General features: G+C 34.3%; 1 protein-coding gene across 4 annotated transcripts in view; it reads right to left on the bottom strand.

Annotated features, from left to right (window-relative positions):
- Positions 1–478: 478 nt before the first annotated feature.
- Positions 479–26844, bottom strand: part of LOC128234572 (zinc transporter ZIP10-like) — a 43069-nt gene continuing 16703 nt past the window's right edge. For 3 of the 4 annotated variants that reach the window (XM_052948866.1, XM_052948868.1, XM_052948867.1), the window contains exons 5-11: positions 17431–17613; positions 16984–17101; positions 16306–16341; positions 8604–8804; positions 6672–6836; positions 4119–4306; positions 479–3809 (exon numbers count right to left, since the gene is read on the bottom strand). In XM_052948866.1, coding sequence (XP_052804826.1) covers positions 3663–3809; positions 4119–4306; positions 6672–6836; positions 8604–8804; positions 16306–16341; positions 16984–17101; positions 17431–17613 — 1038 coding nt within the window. In that variant the 3' untranslated portion in view covers positions 479–3662. The remainder of the gene's footprint in view (positions 3810–4118; positions 4307–6671; positions 6837–8603; positions 8805–16305; positions 16342–16983; positions 17102–17430; positions 17614–26844) is intronic. The other variant, XM_052948869.1, reaches the window with a different exon arrangement.

Genomic DNA, 26844 nt, shown 5'->3' with positions numbered 1-26844 from the left:
GTATGCCTTTTATCTTGAGACCAGAATCACGCTGAATAAGATGAGTCAGCTGTTATGATAGGAATGATATGGATTGTCAAACTAGGTTTCGTGTTAAAAACAACCTACTGGTAAAGTGACATGTTCGTAGGTCAAGGTATTCCGAATAAGCATACCGACAAGACATTGCTTACCGGCGGACCATAACATAGACATTTACACACCAATGTGTTCCGTCTTTGATTAGATATCTTAGATCCCGCTCACTCTAATCCCAGCAATAATGACATTACCTTACTTCATTGCACCATTTCTCATATACATGACTATCATCATTATCAAGTGTATTTACAACTCAGTGAGGAAAATTAAACAGAGGAGGAGCTGCCAAAATTATTTCATGGTCTAAGTATTAATAATAATTTAATACACTTAAAAAAATCCGCTTAACATGACATGCTTTCAAACTACTGGAAAATACTAAAAACAAAATCAAATGCCTGATGTAATCTTTATTGCAACTATAATTGTCCATGTACAATCATAACTAATAAAGCACACATTTCGAAAACATTAAACAAAGAAAAGCTATACATGATTCTGTCTAAGTTGTTTGATAGAAATTTACCGCAAAAAGGTAAATTAAACGCAAAAGGTAAATTAAACGATCCAAATGTACTAAAGAGGCATTTTATGATACAGATCTATTTCAATGGCAATGTAAGTTTCATGAGCAGTATCTAGGGGAATTATACACATTAAACAGAGCAAAAAAAAACGTTGTTAACTTATATCAATGTTAATATACCGTACATGTCTAAATAGATGCACAGAAATTTGATTTCAGGCAAGTGAACAAAAGGAATATTTTGTTAACATAAATCAAAGTTACATGAATACGTGTCTTAAAACAACCACAGAAATTGTATTTCTGGCAAGTGAGGCATGAAAAGAACTACACATGGTAACTTGGCTGTCTTATAAGGCATTGGTCAAGTTCCTGAATCAAATAAAATACCCATAGAAAAACGAGTGCATCTATTAGGGTATGTACATCTATAAGGAAATATAGGGTAATATTGTATACAGATGATGGGAGAATTATGGATTAAGAAAATTGTGTGATGAAAAAGTGATAAAACTTAACAATGAATTAAGCACAGAAAAAAGACCAAAAAAAATAAATGATTCAAACCTCTTATGAAATATAAATCTGACGCCTAACTAAAATTTGTATGAGGACAATAAACCAAATTGAAGAATGGGATACATACTTCTCTAAAATATGTTTATTTAAGTATCTTAAAAGCCAGAACCAAAATAGTGCACTGAAAAAATATGTATGAGTGCCTTAGACAAAATAATATTTAAAACCAAAATCAATGGATTACAACATCGTTTCACTATGATCTACTGAGCATGTAAGAAAAATGTATCTTTCTGATAAACATACAATTAATCCATCATAGAACCTGGTCGCTACACCAGGCATCTTATTCAATGATACTACAAATAGTACTACTCAAAAATGGGAGGATCACCTAAATCCTTTGTGTGATAAGGGCATATTGATGTTGCAATACAGTTGCAAACTTAACAAATGAAATTGCATTCGTGTACATACATAATAAACATAAATTGATTACGATACTGCTACACTTAACTACAACAACAGCAAACAACATAAAAGTAAACTATTTGTTCACTACATATGCATGATTGTTCAACAATCCCTAGCATGGTATAAATGGTGGTCACTAGCATGAGGATTGAGAAGCCAACGCGAATACTCATCTGATTCTCTTTTTGTCAAAAAGGGGCGTAATTTAACACCTTTTAAAGCAATAGAGTTATAGGCTGTGATACACATGTGCATATTGTTTCTAGCAGCACTTATTAACAGTAATATACTAATGATACAAGCGGTATGCAAATATCTTAGCATTTTTACAGATATGGCAAAGAGTAAAGGTTTTGCACGACAGCATTGACAACAATGACACATGAATATCACAATACTTTGACTTTGTTTCTTTTCAAGGAGTAGAAGAAAAAAAAACATGATCTAAATATTTTGAAAACAAAAAAAATAGATGTTGATAAAAAATAATAATAATTCAAATTGTTAACTAAATCTTAAAGTAATAGAAGCTTGTCTGATATTGTTATTAAAACCTTGTTGCAGTTGTAGTTCAGAATGCTGTTTCATTACATGAAACCTACACAATCTCTATACTAAACACATAACAAATAAATTGGATTTCATAGATATAAGCGATCTATAGTTAGAACACTTCAACTTCTTGGAATATTCAAATAAAGCTTATTAGGAAGAAAACTGAAAATAGAAACAAAGTTTTTGACATGTTAAGGCCCTTGTGGAGATATCAATATGAATTCATTTTGACTCCATCAGTCACTGAAAATTAGACATCTGATCTTACAAGCCCGAATTGTAATACTATTGCTTGGCATCAAATTTTTGAACAAGCCATTCAGAATTTTAGCAAGCCCGGATGACATTTTACAATGCAGGGCTTGCGGGCTTGTGTTAATTTAACTACTGGCCCATTTTAAAACAAATTCCCAAAATCAAACAGCAGGCAACAATAGTGTTTGTATTGCCATGCTTAAAGCTGCACTCTCACAGATTGAACATTTTGACAACTTTTTTATTTTTCGTCTTGGAACGAGCCAATTCATGCGAAAATGCATGTAAACCAGTCATATATGACTGCTGACAAACAATTATGTCGCAGATTTTTTTTATTGAAGTTCAAAAAATGAGGTCTTTTTTCCTAAAAGGTTAGTAATGATTTAAGCCATAAAACATTACTTTTGAAATGGAAATATGAAAATCTGCGATCTGATCTTTTGTCAGCAGTCTTAAATTACTGGTGTGCAGATATTTACGCAAAAATTTGCTAATTTCGAGAGAAAAAAGAAAAAACAGTAAATCTGTGAGAGAGCAACTTTAAAACAAAAATATCTTTTTACATATATATGTATATCAATGGTAGTATTTCATTTCTTATTTGCATTTCACAAAAACAAAACGGAACAAACATTAAACAAAAAAAAAAGCGGTTTGAGCAATAATCTCAAAAATCCTCATACTGATATTATGCAAAACTTACTATTTCAATTTTTTCTACAAACCGAATCCTTCAAAAGGTTACTAAATAAAGCAATACATATATATGCAAGTGACAATAAAGAAAAAAGACGATATAATTCACTTTACAAGTGCTCAATTCTCAGCCCAGCGGCCCACTCTCACATTGCATTGCAAAACATGATTTTGAGACATTTCTGGAATGTTTGTAAAAATTCTGAGTAAAAAAAAGATAAAAAAAAATTCTTGGACTTTCTGATAATTGCTGTGATAAATGGTAATATTCAGACATCTGGGGGCTATTTCATCAATATTCCTACCTGGGAAAGGTTTTCAACAGTTGCCCACACCAGAGACATTAGTTCCTAGGATGAGTGATGAAATGGCAACCATTGGTCATTCCAACCACTTAAAAAATCATGCATTATATTCCAAGAACACTTGATCTTGTAAAAAGCAATCTTAATAAATGAGACATAAATCTTTTTTTCTTGGATTAAGTCATAGTTAAAACTTATTTTTTCAGATTTTCTCTAGAAGTATGATCAAAGTTAAAACAATTTATATCTTAATCGAGGATGGTTTGGAGATCTCCCTCAAAGATAGCTATTAAGAACATGATTCCGCCTCCAATCATCATGCCAATAAACTGCAGCAGAAGGTGACAGAATGGATTCTCTCCCTTCTTTGTTTCCACTGAAGACATCTCTGGTAACTGAAATCATAACAATAACTATTTTGATATGAATATTTTGATTAAGCATAATTACAATGGTTTGCCACTAGTTCAGTGGTTAAAGCATGTGTTTAATGGGAAGTGCACCAGTTAAATGGTTAATGAGCTAGATTAATGGTTAGTCACTTGTTTTATGGTTAGTGCACAAGTTAAACAGTAAGCGAAATAGTTCAAAGGTCAGTGCACTTGTGTAATGGTAAGTGCACCAGTTTCATGGTTCCTACACTAGTTTAATGGTAAGTACACTAGTTTCATCAACGATCAGTTAAGGATATCAAGCTTTTATACCATATCAACAAGGGCAATGTAAAGGAACATTCCCGCAACAATGGTGAAGATCCACAGACTCGCACCCTCAATGTTACCAATGGCAACCCCGATCACCATGCCAACGAAACAGAGAATGGACGAGACACAGTTGTAGAATATGGCCTGTTTCGGTGACATTCCTGCCCTCAACAGCATGGCAAAGTCTCCTGGTAAAATACAGAATATCGATTGTACACAAGTTTATCAAACGCTGACTTATCAAAATATGTATAACAATCAGCAATTACCTGGTTCCAATTTCTCGAAAATTTTGAAGTATGTTTACTCAATAACATACTCAGTAAGAATAACGCTCTCAACTGAGGAGGTTTGTTAAAACAAATTTCTTGAACATACGCAAGAAGCTAATCAACAGAGTAAAAATAATGTGATTATCCTTCTAGTCATTTCAGTTAAAAGGGAGCTCTTTTGTAAAAAAATGTAAGAAAGTTAAAAGTTCAGGAAATTTGACAACAGACGACCAGAAATGTAGCAGTCTTACCCAATTGATGTACCCAGTCTTTAAACAAATAAAGGCAACTTTACTCTAAGACCATATTTTTTTTATTTATTTATTTTTTTTTGGGGGGGGGGGGGGGGGGCGGCGGCGCTCAAATGCAATATTATGTGCAACCGTTGATCATAATACTTTATCTTAATTGATAAAGAAGTCCTAATACTATATTGTTAAGAAAAGATGAAAAAGGATATTTTATTAGAAAAAAGTTGGAATGGACAGGATGACATCATTCATAATCATTGTCTGACACTAAATCTTGCTAAAGTTCGACAAGTGACCCATCACGAAAGCAATTACAGTCGAAACTCGCTATGTCAAACTCTGTTATCTCGATTTTCTGATTATGTGGAACCTTTTGAAAATCTGTTGGGTTTAAGGGACTGTACACCAGATTGGCACCAAAAAAAGGTTTCTTTCTGTTACGAATCTCAGGACAATTATTTAATAAAATGTTTTACTCTTTGATATCATAATTATAAAAAAAATACCAAAATGTAAAAAAATAAATCTAGTCTTAGACCGGGTTCAAACCGGTGTCGCCAAAATTGCAGTCCAGTGTTGTATCCACAGTGCTACGAAGGCTTACCCTAAATGGTTGGAATATTTAAGCTATATACCTAAAATGGTAATATCACGTGATAACATCGATTAAGCCAATCACGCATAAGGAATGAATTTTACTAGATAGACATACCTAGTAATCTTTTTTAATGGAAAAATACGAAAAAACTGAGAAAAATAAATTAATTATAAGCTATGTGGTACTTAAGTTAGTATGTTTCAATGCATTGTACACATCGATACCAAGTTTATGTCAGTTTTCGACAATTTTCTTCTTTTTTTTCTCGCTATTTCATCATACGGAGTACAGCCCCTTTAAGTTATACACTTTTTGTTTTTCAGTTATATCAAAGTATCGTTATCTCAAAGTATATCCTGAGTTCCCAAAGATAATGAAATCGCAAGTTTTGACTGAACATCATAGTATAATGCAAATTTGTGCTTCTATTTATTTGCACAATATGAAACACTATTATTGATCAACTGGTTGATTGGTAACAGTCAACTTGTCAAGTGTTTTGCATACTTAATACAGTCAAACCTGGTTGAACGGTCACCTGCTTTAAATGACCATCTGCCTTAACGGGCCACTCCAAATTCCCCCGTACGTTTTTACTATATAATGAAGGTGCATTAAGCGGCAAACTGTCTAACGCGGCCGCAGCCACTAATTTTTGTCCCCATAAAGCCATATAAACACTAATTAGCGGCCACTAATCCCTTTCCACTTATTTTTTCCAATAAACAGCTTTGATTGCGTATAGAAGTTTACGGAAAAGAACAACGGCCTCGGGTATCTCCGTCATCCAACAAAAATGAATATTGCATCACACGATTGCCATGCGTGTTTACTCATCGAGAAATCATGTTTATTACACATCGGCAAATGTTTTGATCAGAATTGACACAATTAATGACACAATTAATAAGATAATCAAATGATTACGAAGTTAATTATAAAATACCAACAAAAACACCAGTGATTATGAATTCACAGTTTGCATTGTCATTCGAAGGCGTGAAACAGGTACGATTTTATTCACTTCAATATTGTTTTTCAAAGTGCGTGGATTTATATTTCTATGAACGGATATTTACAATGCATTGTTCTTCTGTTGATATTTTTTTTAACTTTGATTATGGCTGATAATAAGACTAATCTAAAGTGTTTGACTCTAAAAGAACGTGTTGAGTGTATAAAGTTATTAGAAAACAACCGCAGTGCAAGAAGTGTTGCCAAGGAATTTAACTGTGGGAGGACTCAAATCAATTTTTTATATTAAGCGTAAGCGAGAAGATACATACTTCATTCTTGTATAAAGCTAAAGTGGCGGAAATGTCAAACCTGGATTAAGTGGCCACCTGTCTTAAGCAGCCACTTTGATCATTTCCCAAGGGTGGCCACTTAATACAGGTTTGACTGTATATGGAAAGTTCCAGATAAAACTGACCTATTTCGTGCGGCAGCTCATGACAGAACACAGCAATGGAAGTGCTGAATCCTCCGGTTATGCTGTTGGCAAATGCTGCTCCGATGGCCAGCCCATCGCTGAAGTTGTGGATTCCATCACCAAGTATCACCATCCACGCCACGGCAGACACGGAGTTTGGTACTCCTGGAATTAGATGAGGAATAAACGTTTTTTATATTGCCAAGACTGAATTATAGTTTGTCTTAAATGATTTCACTCAACATTGTAAGTGTTGCTAATTAGTGATGAAAATGAATATCAAAACATTTGACTGATGGTAGAATCATGGATTAGGAATTTTAATAAGTAGTGATACTGAATTCAGTTTTTCTACAATTCAGGGCATATATCTGTGCCATAGTGCAAGCCATTCAATAAATTAATTCTACTATTTTACCTTCTAAATGTGCAAGACTTGAATACTGTACAAAATGGCATATAAAACTAAGCCTAGTATTTTAAGAGTGGTGTTTTGAATGTGCTTTTGACATCATGCACTTTCATCTAAGATATTTTTTCATTTGAAAAAACACGTTCTTGCAAGTTCAATTTACCCTTAACATAAAGTAAGTTTTCATTATTTTTTCCACACAGCAAATGCTGAATATACGGGAAAACCTGGAAAATACAAATTCCAAATACAGTCTTGGTAAACTTTTACAGCCATTTGAAAATATTCTTAGGTGATTCTTTAGGCCCCTCCTAAAAGTCTTTAAAGACTCTTAGTGTTCAACATAACATTTTATCTATATATATATATATCAGTGTTAGTGGGTAGTCTACACCATATAATATAGACCACTAAAGAGGCTGTTAGTTGCGTCACATCAAACTATTATTTTTTTAAGTACACACTAACAACAATTAACCTATCGAACTGTATAATAAGAAAAAAACATTTATCTTACAGTTGATGTGTTATCATAGTAATCTTCATACTTAAATATTTCTGTTTGTGAAATAAAATTTTTAATGAATGAATAAATTACACATTATCTTTCAAGAAGAAATGAAAAATATAATGATTTTTCATTTACATAGTATACTTTCCTCATATCAAAAAGTCAAGCATCTTTCATTACTGAATTTTATGCATGAGTCAACATTTATTTAAAGAATGTCAAAGTTCACAAGCTTATATTTTGATTTACATACATTCTTACATTACCATAGTGTATCACTATGAATGCATTACTTTGACATTAAGATAAACAGTATCTGTAGCTTTATCGGAATGCAAACAAACACTTTTCAAAGCTTTGTCAGTCTGAATATATTAAGAAAACAGACAATTCCCATCACTCTTCAGGGCAGACCACTGTGTGCATTTTAATTACCTCCCTTATGTGGAACTTCGTTTTATCCCCATGTACAGTAACTGTTTTTAATTTTTACTCTAAAAAGAGATTTCTGATATACCAAAATCATTATAGGTAGTGCAAAACACATCCTTGAAAACAGCTCAAAATTCTCTACCACTTTTTTGAGTTTATTCAATCCATTCTGGATTTAAATTTATGTCAGGTGTATTCATCAGGGTTTCCATTAAGAATTTGAAACTGGAAGTATGAACTTCCTGTCAATCAATTTTGGAAGTTTTTCACTCAAATGTGGAAGTTTAAATCTCTCCAATACAATAATAATTTATGTTAAAAATCAAATAATTGACAACTTTAACTTGCCAAATTCGGACTTATATTATAATATATGTATACATATATATATCATTTTACTGAAAGTCTGATTGAAATTGTGACCATTAAAGTAATATTGACAAAAGGTTTTGATATTTTGAACTTCCATTTTTAGCTTTCAACTTTGGAACGGAAGCCCTGTATTCATTCAATTCTGAACGCACTGGTCGAACCAGCAAATGGATGAAGCTTAATTAAATACATTGTATAAACTTACCATCAGCACAGTGCGAGTGTCCGTGACCGTGACCATGTCCGTGGCTTGCGCTGTTATTGTGCGAGATCATCGTGTCATTCTCCTCGCCATCAATCGCAGTCTCAGCATCATGACAGCCATGTTGGTGGTTAAGCGCTTTGGAGTTGCCGAAGCTTATTGCGCAATGTTCGCTGTGGGCCTCCGCTGCATAGCCCTGCAATGCTGTAAAATACAAAAAATAACCATTGTGTTATTATGTTTAAACTTTAAGCCGGAAGAAGCCAGTAATAAAGTTTATTAAAAATAACAAAAACGTTTAATGTTCTTGTGCACTATTACATATTATTATCGGTTTGACATAAAATAATCATCATTTTATTACAATGTGTTAAATTTTTACCAGCCATTTTGTTAAATTAAATGGTTCTCTATGTTTGATTCTGGTTTGTACCATTGGATTGATAGCATTTCTTCTTGCGTTTATACTATATGAACGCAGTACAGCACGTGAGCAATTTCAATGCAAGCGCTAGCGCTTCTTGGTCATTTGCTCACTTGCCCTACTGCGCTCACACAGCATAAACGAAAATAAAAATGTGATCAATACTTATATTTACATTTACAAAAAAAGTTCTTTGCTATTACAAATTAGCAGTATCTTCTTCAATTGACTATTTGTTCTTAAATAAGTGTAACCGACAACAAACGCTTGTATAAAAGAATAGCTGATTTTTGTAACGTCGTATGTCATTGGTTAAAATACTTCCCGCTTATCCAATCGAAGCGCAATATTGAAGTAAACAATGATGTCATAACTCCTTGGGTGTTATACAATACCAAATATGGTATAAACGTTTTATCTACACAAACTCACTTACTAAAACTCAGTGTGAAATGAATGTTGTAAGTCAAAGCCATATCAATGAAAGCATAGACAAGTAAAACAAGAGTGTCACCGAGCAAATGCTAAACACTTGTCTGTAGTTATTTTCGGAAAAGTTGGCCTATTACTGGACACTTATTATAGTCAGTGTTATGGGTCTTGCATTACATTTGCATATTTTCTGAGGTAACATGACTGTACTAAGTTCCGTATTCAAATCTTGAGCGGTTTTTGAGTAGTGACCAAGGTTGAAGTTTGTGCACGATGCTAAAGAACATTACAATTTTGTAGTAATGAAATAATGAAGCCAACAATTATATTAAAAGTGTTAATACATGTATGCATAAATTCAACCATTGGTTAAATCTTTGATAATCAATTAGTAAAACTTGATGGTCCACAATTAATTAATATATTCCAAACATTATTGTTGTATGTTTTGTCACTCGAGTTGTCTGGCACTATTTTAAATATAACAGTCAGGTTGGCTCAGTTGTAATCAAGCTAGACCCGAGTACCTTAATTTCTTTAACAGATGTACCAGGCAGTTGTCATTTTTAGACCCAACATGTACAATTTGAACAACAAAGCTATAGTTTACGGTATATTAATAGTATTGTGTAACCTAAAAGTACTTAAACCTTTGCAAAGTTAACGTCTTTCAATTAAACTATGCATGATTGTAATGTGAATTGGCAGCTAAGAGATGGTGAACTGGTACCGACCAACAATGGTGTCAGACAGTCAATTTCAACGCTTCAACGAGTTTTGTTTCTCACCATGTGGTCCTAGCGAGAACAATCTAAGCTTTGACTTCAGTTGGTTGTTTAAAGAGAAACCAATGCATACAGTTCGTGTATGAATGCTTATGAAGGGAATGGCATTTCATCTGAGTTACAAGTAAGCCCAAAAGTGATACAAAAAAGTATACACAAAGCCGCTGATAGTGGTAGTCGGTTTCATGAATGCGTGAAGTCGGCCCACAGGCTATAGAGGTTGCACTTGAATTGAACTTCACTTGATAGATTGATGCAGAGTCACATCATGATAATTTAATGATGGCTTAGTTCATATGAAAAGAGAAGAAGCATGTCAGGGAGTGGTTTATGTAAATGAGGTAAGAAGGGGCAGAAAAATGCCGATTGATATATTTACAGAAAATACTCCGCAATCCTTTCAAGTTTTGAGTTGAAGGTTTCAGTATTATTTCAAGTCCAAGAATCAAACCAACTACCCACTAACATTATCATGGTTTGTAGTTCAAAACTTGACCGACATTGTTCATGAAATCTAAATGTATGCAAGGTCATTCATGTGAACTGATTTACTTTTATTACAAAGATGTAAGTCAATCTCATGAATTTTATGGGCTTGAAGGATTTGATTACCTACAATATTACACACAAGAGGCTACTATCATTTATAGCAAGCTATGAAATTAACCCATATTTGTGACATAGAAACTTGTTAAACTTAAGGTGAGATTTCAGTACAGACTGACACCCATTGAACTGATGTCAATAACCTTTAGTTTAAACATTAAAAATATTTACAACAAATGTAAAGAAAGTCATGCTAACTTATACTAAGTTGGCCCGATGTTACGCCAGGGTGTGGTTTTGTGTTATGGGGGAAACCGGATATCCAGAGAAAACCCACTCGTCTGGCTTGGTGACCACTAACCAAACTCATATGCGCCAAGGCTGGGAATCAAACCTTGGTGAAAAGCGAGTGCAATAACCACTGCGTTAACCAGACAACTATACTTGCCAATAACTTTTTATGCAATGTTTACACATTGCTTTGTGTTTATGATCAACCAACAAAGGATGAGCAAACAAACGCTTTTTGTTGAAAATGCAAGACATATTGACAGTAAAACTGAAAACAGAAATAGACTGAACCAGAGCTCATGTAATTTGATCACTACAGTTTAAAAGCCGTACCATACCCATGCTGTCACAAGCATGCCAACAGATTTGAACAGCAAATAGTTAACCATTAACCCATGCTGTCACATGCATGCCAACAGATTTGAACAGCAAATACTGTGAAATCATTAATGTTCGTGGGGCATTAATGTTCGTGGTTTTCGTGGGTTGGGTGATCCACGAATTCAAGATCCCACGTAATATAAACCCTTTATTCACTTTTTCAAATGCCTTGTTACGTACATATTCTAGTATATTATTTACAGAGGTCGCAGTATACAGTGTTAAAACCTGTCTCACTGTATAACTTACGATCATTATTCTGTTAATATATTATAACTGCCTTTAACAAATAATGAACCAAATCAATTAAATGTGTTTTATGCAGCAAATGACAGTTATAAGCACGTGTTTAAACGTGTGCTGTTAATGAAAATCTCCAAGTTTACAAGATGTGTGTGATGAGTGTCCATACTCGATTTTTTTTATTTAATCAAATAATTAATCGATTACTAGTACATTGAAGGTTACTAAGCACCGAAGGGGACAATATACGCACCTTTTCGGTGTTTTCACAGTTTGCAAGATTCTTGATTGGCATTCAATGGCTTCCCCTATCTGTATTTATGATCAGAGTACATCTTCTTTTATTACCTTTATTCCCAATTAAATCGATAAGTGACATGGGTATATGCACTAATTGGCATGTTGTACCACATTAGCGAGTGTCATAAACCGAGTGACGTAGAAGACGGAAATCACGGGCCAGCGCGTGGATATTATGCAGACGATCTAGGACGATCGCATCTTCGATTTTTTTTTTCAAAAATGAAAATCCACGAATTCAAGTACCCACGAAATTGTTTTTTTCCGGTAATCCACGAAATTTCATGCCCACGAACATTAATGATTTCACAGTAGTTAACCATTAACCCATGCTGTCACACGCATGCCAACGATTTGAACAGCAAATAGTTAACCATACCAATGCTGTCAAACGCATGCCAACAGATTTGAACAGCAAAGAGTTACTAACAAAGTGCCCACTTAGTCAGAATTTTTTTATAGATGGATATTTTTATTAAGAACATTTCATTTGAAGTAAAAAAAGGAAATTTAAGGACTCTTTCCTAAAATACAAGCCATTTTCAAGCAGTTTCAAGGCAAAATGTTTCATCCACCAGCCTAAAATTCAAGTCTGTGCAAACACTGATAATGGGCATTACCAACATAGTTAAACTTAAGTCTAGGAGTTAAAGGAAAATTATAACAGTTGTTTTCCTTCCAAAAACAGTAGTATTACGTTTAAATAATTTTTTTAATATATTTATTTAATCACATTTAACTTAATATTTCTTCAGTTATCATGAGTATTGGTTTTTTCACCAATAACTAAACGATGCTCTAGTGCTTTTATCACCAATAGAAAACATTGAAGGCACCTTTTATTGAACAGGAAGTTTTATCTTGAAAATAAATTGGACTGGACTTAAGCCAACTTTATTAACTGCGCAGCAGGGCATTTTGAGCCATTCAATGTGAACTGCTATGATAAGATGCAAGCAATAGTATTAATTTTGTGCTTAATTTAATTCTGAATATATATGCTGTTAATCTAATATATGAGTTCTAAGTAGTTTTTTATTTTCATATATTTTGCAACATAATGGCATACAAGGGCTTGGGCAAGTACATTTTACTGCATGATAACAAGACAATAGAAACCCGCAGACTTAAAATTTAGCCAAGATCCTGGCTAGTACCCTAACAGTCCATTTACCCTCCCAAGTACAGCCAGACGCTGTGATGACCAGAGGAAGCCATGGTGTGGGGCGAAAGGATGGCAGTTGAGGATTTAGGAGTATCAAAAAAAAAGAAAAAGAAAAAAAAAAAAAAGGATCCTTTTTAAAGGTACAAGAATCAAATTAATTGGTACATTTCCAGCCAATGAAATTGCCTATCACCCTTTAACTTAATTGATAAGAATTGCAGTTTATCAAATTAACAAGCATGACGTCATAATTTGGTTCCCTGTCTGCAGTTGTTTTGGGCCTTTGACATTTTATATTAATGACATTTTAATGATTGCTTTTGTTACAGGCACATATTTTTATCATACTAGGTATCAAATTTATTTCTGTTAACTTTTGAACAGCTGCCAGGGGAGTATAATTTATTTTCAATAAAAAAACAGTGTTGTGACGTCTTGGTAAAAAAAAATTGTTTTGCAACTGAAATCTTCCAAAAGATGTGTGATTCCGCTGCTTCATTAAATTCGGCTTTAATGCAACACACGATTCATATGATGATATAATAAAAAAGTAAACACTTATAAATGCAAAATCTTTTGATATTATTAATTGATCCAAATTGCAAATGTCACTGAACTTTCTCTATGGTTTTACTTTTTTTTTTATTGAAATCCAAATCAGACACCTTAATTTAAATATCATATAAATGTTATTTAATAAAATCCATTTGAGTATTTATATGAAATAAGACCAGCAGAGTTTCTTTCAAGAGCAAAGTTGTTTTTTGGAATTATTTATCCCAAAACACCATTTTTTGTCCCATTCCTAGACACTGGTCTTCTATTGGTTTTCTCTTAAATGATATTCTGAACTGTGTGTGCACCAGTCCACGTAAGTGCTTTATTTGATAAAAAGAGAAAACAAATTATTCATCTATTCACATGCAATCTTTGAAAGTTATCCTAATGAGTGGCAATGTCAGGATATTGAAATGAATGATATGTCTGGTTTAATGTTCCTAAATAAATACACTATCAAATGAAATGTCTATCATCAAAAGTGTGATGCAATTAATTCCAGTTTTTTACCAAAAGGGGAACACTTTTTGTTATAAGCTTGCGTATGAATCAGATTAAATTGACTGTACAAAAAGGGATAAAAACAAGTTGCGAAAATCGCTTTAAAAGTAATATTTTTTGGAGAACTTCACAGCTAGAATCTTGAGTTATCTGAATGCTATTAAAGGTGTATAAGGAAAACTTAATCAATCTGAAAATAAAACAGCAGGTTACATGCTTATTAATAACCTTCTTTCAAATCAGGTTAGACGACACGGATAGATACTTTCCTATTTTTGCGTAACAGATAAGGAAGCTTACACAGCGGAAATCCTGTAATTTCAGACACAAGCAGACATTTGAAAACAGAGAGTTTCACTATTGAATTAATAACGAACAAGAATACTATTGAGCAAACAATGCTTGTTTGATGTTTTTCAGTAAAAAGGGGAATAGCTCTACAATTGATTATAGAATAAAGAGCCATGGTGGGTAACTCTGTGTCGTGTCTGGCAGCAGATGTACCAATATAGCTTCAGTTGAATATCTTCGAATGTTCTTTGAGTTGTGGTCAAGTTTAAATGTTTTTGCAAATCAAAGAACTCGCTGATGACAACAATGCCTAGCCTAGACAATGAAAATACTTCAACTTATTTTCTTGAAAAACTTGACTGGCTGAAAATGCTCAAAATCAGCCAATCAAGAGTATTTTAAACAGATGCCAACTCTTGCAATGTTTTTTTTTATTACATCCAAAAAAGGTGCACAACTCCATTATATTTAAAGCCAGAGTAATGGGCCTTGAACACATTACTTCTATTTAAGTTACATGGCAATATCTTGCACACATATTGATTGTGGTCAAGGTTTTATGAATATGGAATACCGTTTGATATGCACATCATATAATAAATAGCATGTTAGAATTGTTGGCAAATGGAAAAAAATACAAGAGTGAAGTAAGTTGATGCTAATATACATGCTAATATTTGAAGATATATTTTGACCGAATAAGCAATAAACATGTTATACAGGCTACAGATATCATGCAGCTAAACAAGACATAATAAGTATCATTGCGTACCACATACAATGTCAATGAACACATAGCCGCAAAAGGAGATGCCAACCCATCTATTTTTCTTAAATATCCAGTCAGATCCCATTGGCACAAACTCCCTTGGCTCAAATTCCTTGTTGGCTCAAACTAGATGTAAAGGACTGATTTCTTTATACTGAAAGTAAACCATCCCGCTTGACTCGATTCTTCAGAGGCTTAAGGTTTTTTTTGCCAGTCCTTAGGAGTTTGAGCCAACAGCTTTGACTGTAGTCCATCAATGAACATTACTCTACAAGTTTTAAAGCCAGAGGTACCTGCCTTGGAACAGTGATGTCTATAATCACTGTTACGTCATAATGCACCAAGTTTCATGATAATGCACCCGTCAATTGTAACCACGCCCCCCCCCCCCCCGGTACGGGAGTAAACGGGGGATAGAAGGGGAAAATGGTCGGTGTTTTTACCTTTCAGGTGGCCCCACAGTACCAGGTGAATGCTATGGGTTTGTCTTTGCGCCAAATGTTGCGGTCCTTACCTAGGGTCTCCGGGGTGCGGGGGGCATTTGGCAGGGATGCTATTCCCCGGACCTGGGGGGGGGGGGGGGGGGGTTACAATTGGCTAGTGCATAATATCTTGAACGTTCTTTTTTATTTTAATTATGGCCATGGTTTAAATGTTTAACAATAATACTGACAACATCAAGGCTATGAATATCATTACATTTTTCTTAAAAACAAGGACTTCTTAAGTCATCTCCTAACTTTAGTCATTTTCTTAATTTTAGTATCTCTTTAAATCAAAGAAAAAAATTAAGAAATTCTGGAATACATTATTTTCATTTTCATTGTTGAAATAAACACACTTTTATGTAAAACACTTTCAGTATGAAAATTTTAAAAAATCGACCTGTTAGAAAATGACTTAAGAAACTTAATGAATACTGCCCTAGATATACTATTACTAATGAAATATATATATATATATATAATTTGTTATGTGAGTAGTTAAATGCCAGGGTATATATACATATAGGAATGTACCTGACTTGTTCATAACAATGATTTCTGCTTCGCCATCTAAAGGAATAAAGACGCTGACAAATAAAGCAAACAAAGTCATGTTTTCAAGTGCGCATAAGCAGGTTGGTCTACAAGTATTTGTAATTTATACATTAAATTTCTTATTTTGTAAAATGGTATTTAGTTAGCTTCGCAGGTACGCAAATTAACTAGGAGTATGACTAATGCAACTGAACTCATATAATGAATGTGATTCACTTTTTGATCAACTCTGCTTATGCCGAAAGCAGAACAGAAAAAGCTTCTATAATGATGTGACTTTTATGACAGTGTTGCATACTCATGCAAGTCTGCACATATATTAGAACAATACAAATGTGCTTTTGAGACAAAACATAACTATACATTTTATATGACAACAACACCAGTTTGCATGCATGCTTTCTTGCACCTACTGAAAAAGCCATACATGACCTAATAAAAGCAGAGTCAAACTTATTGGCCCATATAATAATCATGACAATATAAGCTTTAAATTTGTGAAGTTTCAGAGTCATACACTGTCCATTGCTATTTAGGTTCTCAAACAGCCTTACAACTGAATTTTATAACAGTGTTTGAAAAGCAACATATGTGTGTGTGTGTGTGCGTGTGCGAGTGCGTGTGTGTGTGACGGAGAGTCTAAGAAGGTTTATTTACCTTTGTTAGGGTGAATACTCATCAACATTTCGTCACACATGTCCGCCTGAGCCAGCCGCTCTCCCACATGATCCGAGTCTTCCCTCTCCTTCGTGTTATTCTTCCTGTTCTTCAGCTTCTGTAATTAATGCTACTTCGTGAGTTAAATCATTTATAAATACTAGTTACAATTCTAATAAATATGTTGTTAAATTTCATAATATTAAGGGTTCCTGAAACAATTTCCATTCTAATGTACTCAAATTATTCTGCCTTTTTATCTGCATTAAATTAGTAATTCCCCTATTATAAACACCCCTTGAATATTATCAGCAACTACGAAAAGCTCAAAAATTGATTGAGTGAAACAAATTTCAACCTACCAAAAAAAACCTTGCTTAGTTTATTGTAAAAGAAAATATTAAGTGGCTATTTCAGCAAGTAAGATTTGCCATTCAACTGCTATACCTTCCTCTTCCTCTTCATCTCTGTTATGATGGTAAGAATCCTCTCTATGACGAAGAAGAAGTAGATACCCATTAGTGCACCAAGTCCCTTATAGATGGGGCCAAGGTCATGGGCGTGTGAATCCTCACCATGGGAGTGGCCATGATCAGACTCTCCCTCCCCTCCATGACCTCCAGCAATGGCCTGAAATGCACAAATAATTGTAGGTTATACCAGTCCTGGAGTAACACATATTTCCATAACAATTTCTGAAACAAGTTGTCAATCAGTTAAATAAAGAGGATGATGTTCCAACATGCATTTTTTCACAAAACAAGGTCAATACAAGGTCATACTGTATCAAGGTCAATACAAGGTTGTACTGTATCAAGGTCAATACAAGGTTGTACTGTATCAAGGTCAATACAAGGTTGTACTGTATCAAGGTCGTACTGTATCAAGGTCAATACAAGGTCGTACTGTATCAAGGTCAATACAAGGTCGTACTGTATCAAGGTCAATACAAGGTCGTACTGTATCAAGGTCAATACAAGGTCGTACTGTATCAAGGTCAATACAAGGTCGTACTGTATCAAGGTCAATACAAGGTCGTACTGTATCAAGGTCAACACAAGGTCATACTGTATCTCTCATAACCACACACTATATTAAGACAGTGTCAGATTTCTGAAGCAAAGAAGTGATGACATGATACCGAGTGCTGTACCAATATATGCTGACACATATCTATACACAAGCCCTTGATATCAATATCAGTCGATCAAACATTTGCTTTATACTGTTCGGTTATTGGATTATCTCCATAAAGACCTGTTATCGTTTGTTAATTTGTAAAACTCCTCCCATTTGTTGATTTGTTTCATATGTGTATTACAATTAGAGTTGCGTACGATATTATAAACAACATGGCAGATGAAAAAAACTTTGTAAGTATTTTTGTTATAACATTTCTCTATGTTTGCATGTAATGACCTGCGATCTCAGCAACTGATCTTTTGTCAGCAGTCTTATATCACTGGTATCCAGATATTTACGCAAAAATTGTACCATTCCAAGATAATAAAAGAGTTGTCAAAATGGTAAATCTGTGAGAGTGCAGCTCTAAGGCTTTATGTAAGCACATTATTGTCATCATTGGGGAAAGGTGTTCAAGTAATATTCTTTATAAAGCTTTAAAGCTGCACTCGCACAAATTTACCCTTTTTTCAAACTTTTTTTTATTTTTTGTCTTGGAAAGTGCAAATTTTTGCGTAAATATATGCAAACTAATGATAAAAGATTGCTGACAAAAGATCAAATCGCAGATTTTCGTGTTTCCTTTTGAATTTTTTTTTTTTATGGCTTAAAATGTTACTTACGGTTTAAGAAAAATGCATAAAAAACATCAATTTTTTACCTTAAATATAACCATCTGCGATCTAATTTTTTGTGAGCAGTCTTATATAACTGGTTTCCATGCATTTTCGCAAAAATGTTCCAAGACAAAAAATAAAAAAGATGTGAAAACGTTCAATCTTTTAGAGTGCAGCCTTAAAGGTTTTAAAAAACATATTAAAACACACACTAATTTTTTTCAGTTTTATTTTATCAACAGACTATAAAAACGGTAGGGTTAACGCCTATTTATACACGAGAGCTGAGAGAGGACAACTTTGACAATGAGGACATACTTTTCAGATATATGATATGAAACACGAATCTGTTTTTTTGCTATTGATATTTCACTCATCCTTAAAATAAAATTCAGGGTTTCCAGTTTCCAAATATAATGTGATTTTATGATTTATTACACTATCATGTTTAAGTTTTACGGCCTTCTTATAAATAATTGTAGCAAAGCCTCGTAAGAGTCAAATTCTTGACGCTATATATCTTTTACATTTTGCTTTAGTTTAACAATATAAAAGGTACATTGTTGAATTTGTTATATACACCTGTATATATATATTCAACCGGAAGGATGTACCACTATAAGTCAAGGAAATGAGGTCATACAAAAACTACGTTCTCGGTCAACCGGACATGTGTACAACTATAAGTCAAGGAAATGAGGTCATACAAAAACTACGTTCTCGGTCAACCGGACAGGTGTACAACTATAAGTCAAGGAAATGAGGTCATACAAAAACTACGTTCTCGGTCAACCGGACAGGTGTACAACTATAAGTCAAGGAAATGAGGTCATACAAAAACTACGTTCTCGGTCAACCGGACAGGTGTACAACTATAAATCAGTGAAATGAGGTCATACAAAAACTACATTCTCGGTCAACCGGAGAGGTGTATATAACTATAAGTAAAGGAAATGAGGTCATACAAAAACTATGTTCTCGGTCAACCGGACAGGTGTATAAAACTATAAGTCAAGGAAATGAGGTCATACAAAAACTACGTTCTCGGTCAACCGGACAGGTGTATATAACTATAAGTCAAGGAAATGAGGTCATACAAAAACTACGTTCTCGGTCAACCGGACAGGTGTATATAACTATAAGTCAAGGAAATGAGGTCATACAAAAACTACGTTCTCGGTCAACCGGACAGGTGTATATAACTATAAGTCAAGGAAATGAGGTCATACAAAAACTACGTTCTCGGTCAACCGGACAGGTGTATATAACTATAAGTCAAGGAAATGAGGTCATACAAAAACTACGTTCTCGGTCAACCGGACAGGTGTATATAACTATAAGTCAAGGAAATGAGGCCATACAAAAACTACGTTCTCGGTCAACCGGACAGGTGTATATTACTATAAGTCAAGGAAATGAGGTCATACAAAAACTACGTTCTCGGTCAACCGGACAGGTGTATATTACTCGGCTAAAACACGGTATTTGTCCATTTTATATGTTTTGGTTGTTATACATAGATTGAAGGAAAGTGTGTGATTTCAAACTTAATTCTTTGCAGCCAAAGCATGTAACCTAGTCCACTCCTGCTGGCCTCCAAATTTCAAGTGAAAATATCAATTTGTATTCGAGTAACAGCAAAAAACATATCCCAAAAATGGCCATTTTGAAGCGTTATGCTGTCTCATTTGATTTTTTTATATATTCAAACTGTTATATATCTATTTTGCATGATGATTTGGAAAAAATGCATTACCTCAGCTTATAGAAAATTTCAAGTGCTAAATTTTGGTGGGTAAATCAAGAAAATAGACAAATTATTACAGATAATATGACTTATTAACATAAAGTGGTGCTTTTGCCAATTTTTCAAAATCACAATAAGTATCCCTTGTTATATGCATGAAAAACATTGAAAATTCACCCATTTACAAGTGATAACTGTTTTGTAAGACTGATTATTAATCAAACTTCCAATTTTTTGTTGCTTTGGGCATTCATGATTCCCATTCTTAAAAAGAAGGAGGTTCACCTGTAAGATTTTCAGGGTTAAAAAATCTGTAGAGTCCGTAACCATGGGTTTGTATCTACATATGTATTAATGACAGAAATGTGGCATTCCACAAATAAAAACCTCTGTATGAGTATGTTTAATGGCTGAAATATTTTTGGAATATTTTGATTTTAAGTTGCATTTTTTTACATATTTAATGTTACGGACACTACAAAATCTGCCTTCAAATTTTGATTTGAAATTTCCATTGTTTTCAATAGCATATTTCCTTATATTTTTTCATGGTAAAAGCAATTTTTTTATTGTGCAATATTGCATCATCTTTTAACTATTGGAAAATACCAATAAAACGGCTGATGCAACATTATTTGTGATGAATTATTGCATCATCCAAAACAACCGCCTTTCTAAGAAATACAACAGTCCAGCTGTAATGATGGAATCAGCTAAGAAAATGGCTTATTTTGGGTAATAGTCGGTCAGATTCCAGCAAGAAGTCCTCTCAAATGGAAAACACTAAAGGTTTTGGTTCCAGTGATGCTCTAGGTATGTATTATCCTTATCTAAACATTCCATGCTATGTTACGTAGGGTCCGTAACCAAAACCATATGTCTGTACATGATGCCCTGAATTAATGCAATTGTCCACATGAAATGCACATGTTGTGATGCTTATTTGTTGAAATTGCCATGCCCAACATATAACAAACTAAAATGGTCTTAACAGGTTGTTTAATGGAAATCCTATGACAGTATGACACACAATTTCATTTTGTGTAGCCTATTACGGAGCCGAGATGAAATATTTTTACATAAAGATTGGCGTGTATGCCAATGAATACAATCAGTGTTATAATATACAGATCACAGACACAGTGGATACTTGTTAAATGTACAGAATTGAAGCTTAAGTAATATTTGATTTGTACTTGTACTCAGGTTACAGACTCTACAAAATACGGCCACTTGTTTCTAAGTCTACTGTAAGTATGTTCAAAAACATTTTTATGAACCAAAACAATACAATTGAACCATATAGGGACATTTATACCTTTTGAGGTTTTTCTTTTCACAAAACCTGTCTTTATATGAAGATTTATATACCATATATATTAATATTCTAAGGTATACATTGAACCCAACCGTTTAAGGTTAATTAATATTCAGAATGTCTTTTTACAGAAGAGAGCCGAAAATCATCACTGCGATCCCGGAAACTTGAAAAAAATGCTGAAATGAATGCTGAAAAGAATGAAGACATAGAAAAGAAGCAAAAGGAGAAAAACAGGCTGAAAGTCAAGGCATGGAGAATGCGTCAGAAAACAGAAAACTCCACAAAATATTCTGAAATCAAAAAGAAAGACACAGAAAGAAAGAAGGAAGCTCGAATGAAAGTGAAACTCATGGCCAATTCAGATCCTGAATTAAAAGCCTCCTTAAGAAAGAAAAAAGCTGAAGAAATGAAAAGATACAGACAGAGAAAAAAGATGAAAACAACATGTTCTTCTGAAGATCCTGGTGTTAAAAAGAGTAAGAAACCGGCTCTGGAAGAAAAAAAGAAAAAAGCTGTGAAGCGAACACAAGCCTGGAGAATGCGAATTAAACTTAAGTCTCCTACAATTCCAATTGTTAACACAGTTGATGAAAATGACAGTCATGGAGAAAGCAGACAGAACAAAAGTAACTTATCCCGTGCAACAGTATACAGACGAGCGCAAATGGTGAAAGGCATTCTGCCTAGGACACCAAAGAAGAAAGCCGCCATTTTAAAGAAGCTTATTGAGTCACCTTCAACATCCAAAGTACTTTCTGACCAAGGAGTAACAATGACACCAGCTTGTAAGAAGAAACTTGAAGTAGCAGATGCTATAGTGAATTCCTTGATGAAAGAAAGTATTTCCGAAGTAAACATTGGTGTTCGAAAAGACAGAGAAAAGAAACATGCATATGATGTAATACGTGAATCAGTACTAAGGAAATACAAAAAGATCACAGTTAGTAAATATTTCAATGTGTCTTACAAGACAAGGAATATGAGAAATGAATGGTGGAAAAAGAAACAGAGAAAAACAAGATGTGATGTGATAAGTGATCATGTGAAACAATCAGTGAAAGAGTTCTACCTGAGTGCTGAAATTAGCAGAGAGGTGCCATCCAAACGTGATGTTGTTAGAATCAAAACTCAGACTGGTATGAAAGAAACACTACAGAAACATGTGATGACAATGACACTAGAAGAAGCACACAAGTTATACAAAACAAAAAACCCCAATCATAAATTAGGACTTACATCATTCAGCAAACTAAAACCAGTTAATGTAAAGAAAGTGTCCGAGACAAGCAGACGGTCATGCCTGTGCCAGACTTGTTGTAATGTAGCCCTGAAAGTAGAAGCACTTACAACATTGAAACGAGTTGTAAAAGAGACTGACATGACAGAAGACATTAAGATTGATAAGAAGAGTCTGAGTGATGCAACATTCTGCAGCTATGAACAAGAGCCATCTTTAAAATGTGTGTCAAGAAATTGTGAAAAATGTGGAGTACAAGGCCTTCAAAAGTATTTGGCGACTATGGAAGAAAAGAACAGAGATGGGATGGTGTCATGGTATCAATGGGAAAGCATTGAAATAAAGAAATATGACAAAGTAAAGCGCTGCGTTTCTTGTGTGCCCAAAGAAGCTGATTTCAAAGTGTTTTTGACAGCTTTAGAGAAAGACATGATGGTGTACCCAGAGCATGCATTTAGAGCATCCTGGCAACAGAAACAAATGGGTGTATGTGTAGAGAAATTAACAAAGGGATCTGTAGCCATGGTAATGGATTTCAGTGAGAACTATGCATGTGTCTTCCAAAGTGAAGTGCAGTCAGGGTTCTTTGATAGAAACCAGGTAACTGTACATCCAATGATGTGCTACTATAAAGAAAGTCTTGATGACAAAGATGTTACAGTAAAACATGCCATCATTGGAATAAGTGAAGAAACCAAACATGATGCGGATTTAGCAATTGTCTTCGAGAATCAAGCCATTAAATTACTAGAAAGCAGAGGGGTGAAGATTGGTGAACTCCACGAGTGGACTGATGAGTGTGCAGCCCAGTACAAGGGGAAAAAGGCGTTTGCTGATATCAGTCTCAGAAAGCAGCCCAAAATGACTCGAAACTACTTTGAAACGTCTCATGGAAAGAATGTCTGTGATGGGTTGGGTGCAACTGTAAAGAATGCTTGTTATCGTGCTGTAATAAGTAACAGGAAAGTTCTTGGTAATGCTGAAGACGTTTACCAATTTTGTCAAGAAACTCTGAATATGGAAGTAGTGGACACTGTAAAAAGCACTCTGTCGAGAAGAGAATTTGTATTTGTTGAAAATGTGAATAGAAACCGACCAGAAACAAATGTACAAACATTAACTGGAACACGGAAGCTGCACTCTGTTAAGTCTGTTGGTAAAGGCTATGAGCTGAACTCAAGGAAACTTACCGTAGTTGTTACTGTGATGCTTGTGTGAATGGTGTAACATCAAAATGTGAGAATGTAGACATAGTTAATAAGTGGGAGAAAAGAAACCTTGATGTTATTAGTAAAGTCCAAGAAAAACTAAATGTAAAGAAGAAACAACCATCTAACAAGGAGCAGCCTAAAGCAACCTGCAAAGAACAATCAAAAGGACAGAAACAAATAACTTTGAAAAGAAAATCGGAGACCAAGCAACCAAAAGCCAAGAGGAGAAAAATAGAAGAGACAGCAGCAACAACATCCCAACAAGATACAGCCTTTCAACCTGGTGATTTTGTTACCGTTGGGCTCAAACCGAGAAAAGGACCCATAAGTGTTTACGTTGCTGAAATTACAAGTAAATCTGAAACAGAATATGGGCTTAAATATATGAAGAAAGCTGGAAACGCATATGTGTGGCCTGAGAAGTCAGACGTTTCTCAGGAGCCAACAGAACATATCATTTCAAAGCTAGAAGCTCCTGAACTTGTCAATGAAAGAGGTCATTTTAAATTCAATACACAGGAACTCAGCAAAGTTAAAGTTAATCTGTTGAAAATACACAAACATGTGTATTTCAAATAGAAAATGTTGAGCATGTGTTGGTTCTTACAATGTGTAGAGTCCGTAACCGTAGTGCAGTCTATTTCTATCTCATACAAAAAATATGTTCTATTGATATAAACAGCAGAAACTGACTATACTTGATAGGAAAAGTGTTTATTTTAGAAAAACAATGTGCTTGGGGCACTTGGTTCTACAAACTTTAAAAGTTACAGTTAAAGTTGTGTGATCATTTTTGTCAATTTTTAGAGTTCATCGCAACTGGGATGAAATATGTTTTTTTTCATGCTTATCTCAAGCAGAGATTTTATGCATTTGTTTGTTAACATTCTAATTGTTAGTTTTCTGTGTTAACCTGAATAATACAGACTTGTTTCCATTAAAATCTTTGTTGTTATATATATGCCTGTTGTAGTGTCTGTAACCTTACACTGACCTGTATGTAAAAGTCGCCAAAAAAATAAATTTATAAAAGCGACTGTAGGAAAACAAATATCATTTCCAATGACTGAAACTTTAAACTAAAAATGCACAAAATTTCATGGCCCTGCATGGAAGTTCATTTTTCCACCTTGGTGAGACACTTAGGTGGACAAATACCGTGTTTTAGCCGACTATAAGTCAAGGAAATGAGGTCATACAAAAACTACGTTCTCGGTCAACCGGACAGGTGTATATAACTATAAGTCAAGGAAATGAGGTCATACAAAAACTACGTTCTCGGTCAACCGGACAGGTGTATATAACTATAAGTCAAGGAAATGAGGTCATACAAAAACTACGTTCTCAGTCAACCGGACAGGTGTATATAACTATAAGTCAAGGAAATGAGGCCATACAAAAACTACCTTCTCGGTCAACCGGACAGGTGTATATAACTATAAGTCAAGGAAATGAGGTCATACAAAAACTACGTTCTCGGTCAACCGGACAGGTGTATATAACTATAAGTCAAGGAAATGAGGTCATACAAAAACTACGTTCTCGGTCAACCGGACAGGTGTATATAACTATAAGTCAAGGAAATGAGGTCATACAAAATCTACGTTCTCGGTCAACCGGACAGGTGTATATAACTATAAGTCAAGGAAATGAGGTCATACAAAAACTACGTTCTCGGTCAACCGGACAGGTGTATATAACTATAAGTCAAGGAAATGAGGTCATACAAAAACTACGTTCTCGGTCAACCGGACAGGTGTATATAACTATAAGTCAAGGAAATGAGGTCATACAAAAACTACGTTCTCGGTCAACCGGACAGGTGTATATTACTATAAGTCAAGGAAATGAGGCCATACAAAAACTACGTTCTCGGTCAACCGGACAGGTGTATATTACTATAAGTCAAGGAAATGAGGCCATACAAAAACTACGTTCTCGGTCAACCGGACAGGTGTATATTACTATAAGTCAAGGAAATGAGGTCATACAAAAACTACGTTCTCGGTCAACCGGACAGGTGTATATTACTATAAGTCAAGGAAATGAGGTCATACAAAAACTACGTTCTCGGTCAACCGGACAGGTGTATATAACTATTAGTCAAGGAAATGAGGTCATACAAAAGTTAACTTCTCGGTCACCCAAGTAGAATGCCTTGATTCTATTACATGCTGCACAATATTTTGTTAATCAGCTTTTCCCATTATGTACCAGAGGACCCATGCAAATCCAGGCCTTTTTCTACCCATTTTGGGAAAAAGCCCCAAGACTTTTTTGGAAAATTTGCGTCATGAAATATGCCATTTGAGAAAAAAAAATAGTGTAGCATAAAAAATTGGGAAATTGTACAGTTATAACAACAACCTTTTTTGTCTCCTGCAAATGAGAAAACTATAAAAAAGAGAGGTACTGTTCCTATTTAAAAGACTTGAAATTGCTGAAATATGAATCTGTGTGGGTGTAAAAATCTATTTCAATAAATCATGACAGTAAAATATTGCAATTATCTGAATGTGATGAAAAACAGATTTCTGAATTCAATA

The sequence above is a fragment of the Mya arenaria genome, chromosome 5, assembly GCF_026914265.1.
Source record: "Mya arenaria isolate MELC-2E11 chromosome 5, ASM2691426v1".
NCBI classification, from domain to species: Eukaryota; Metazoa; Mollusca; class Bivalvia; order Myida; family Myidae; genus Mya; species Mya arenaria.
This window is presented reverse-complemented; position numbering and strand designations above follow the sequence as displayed.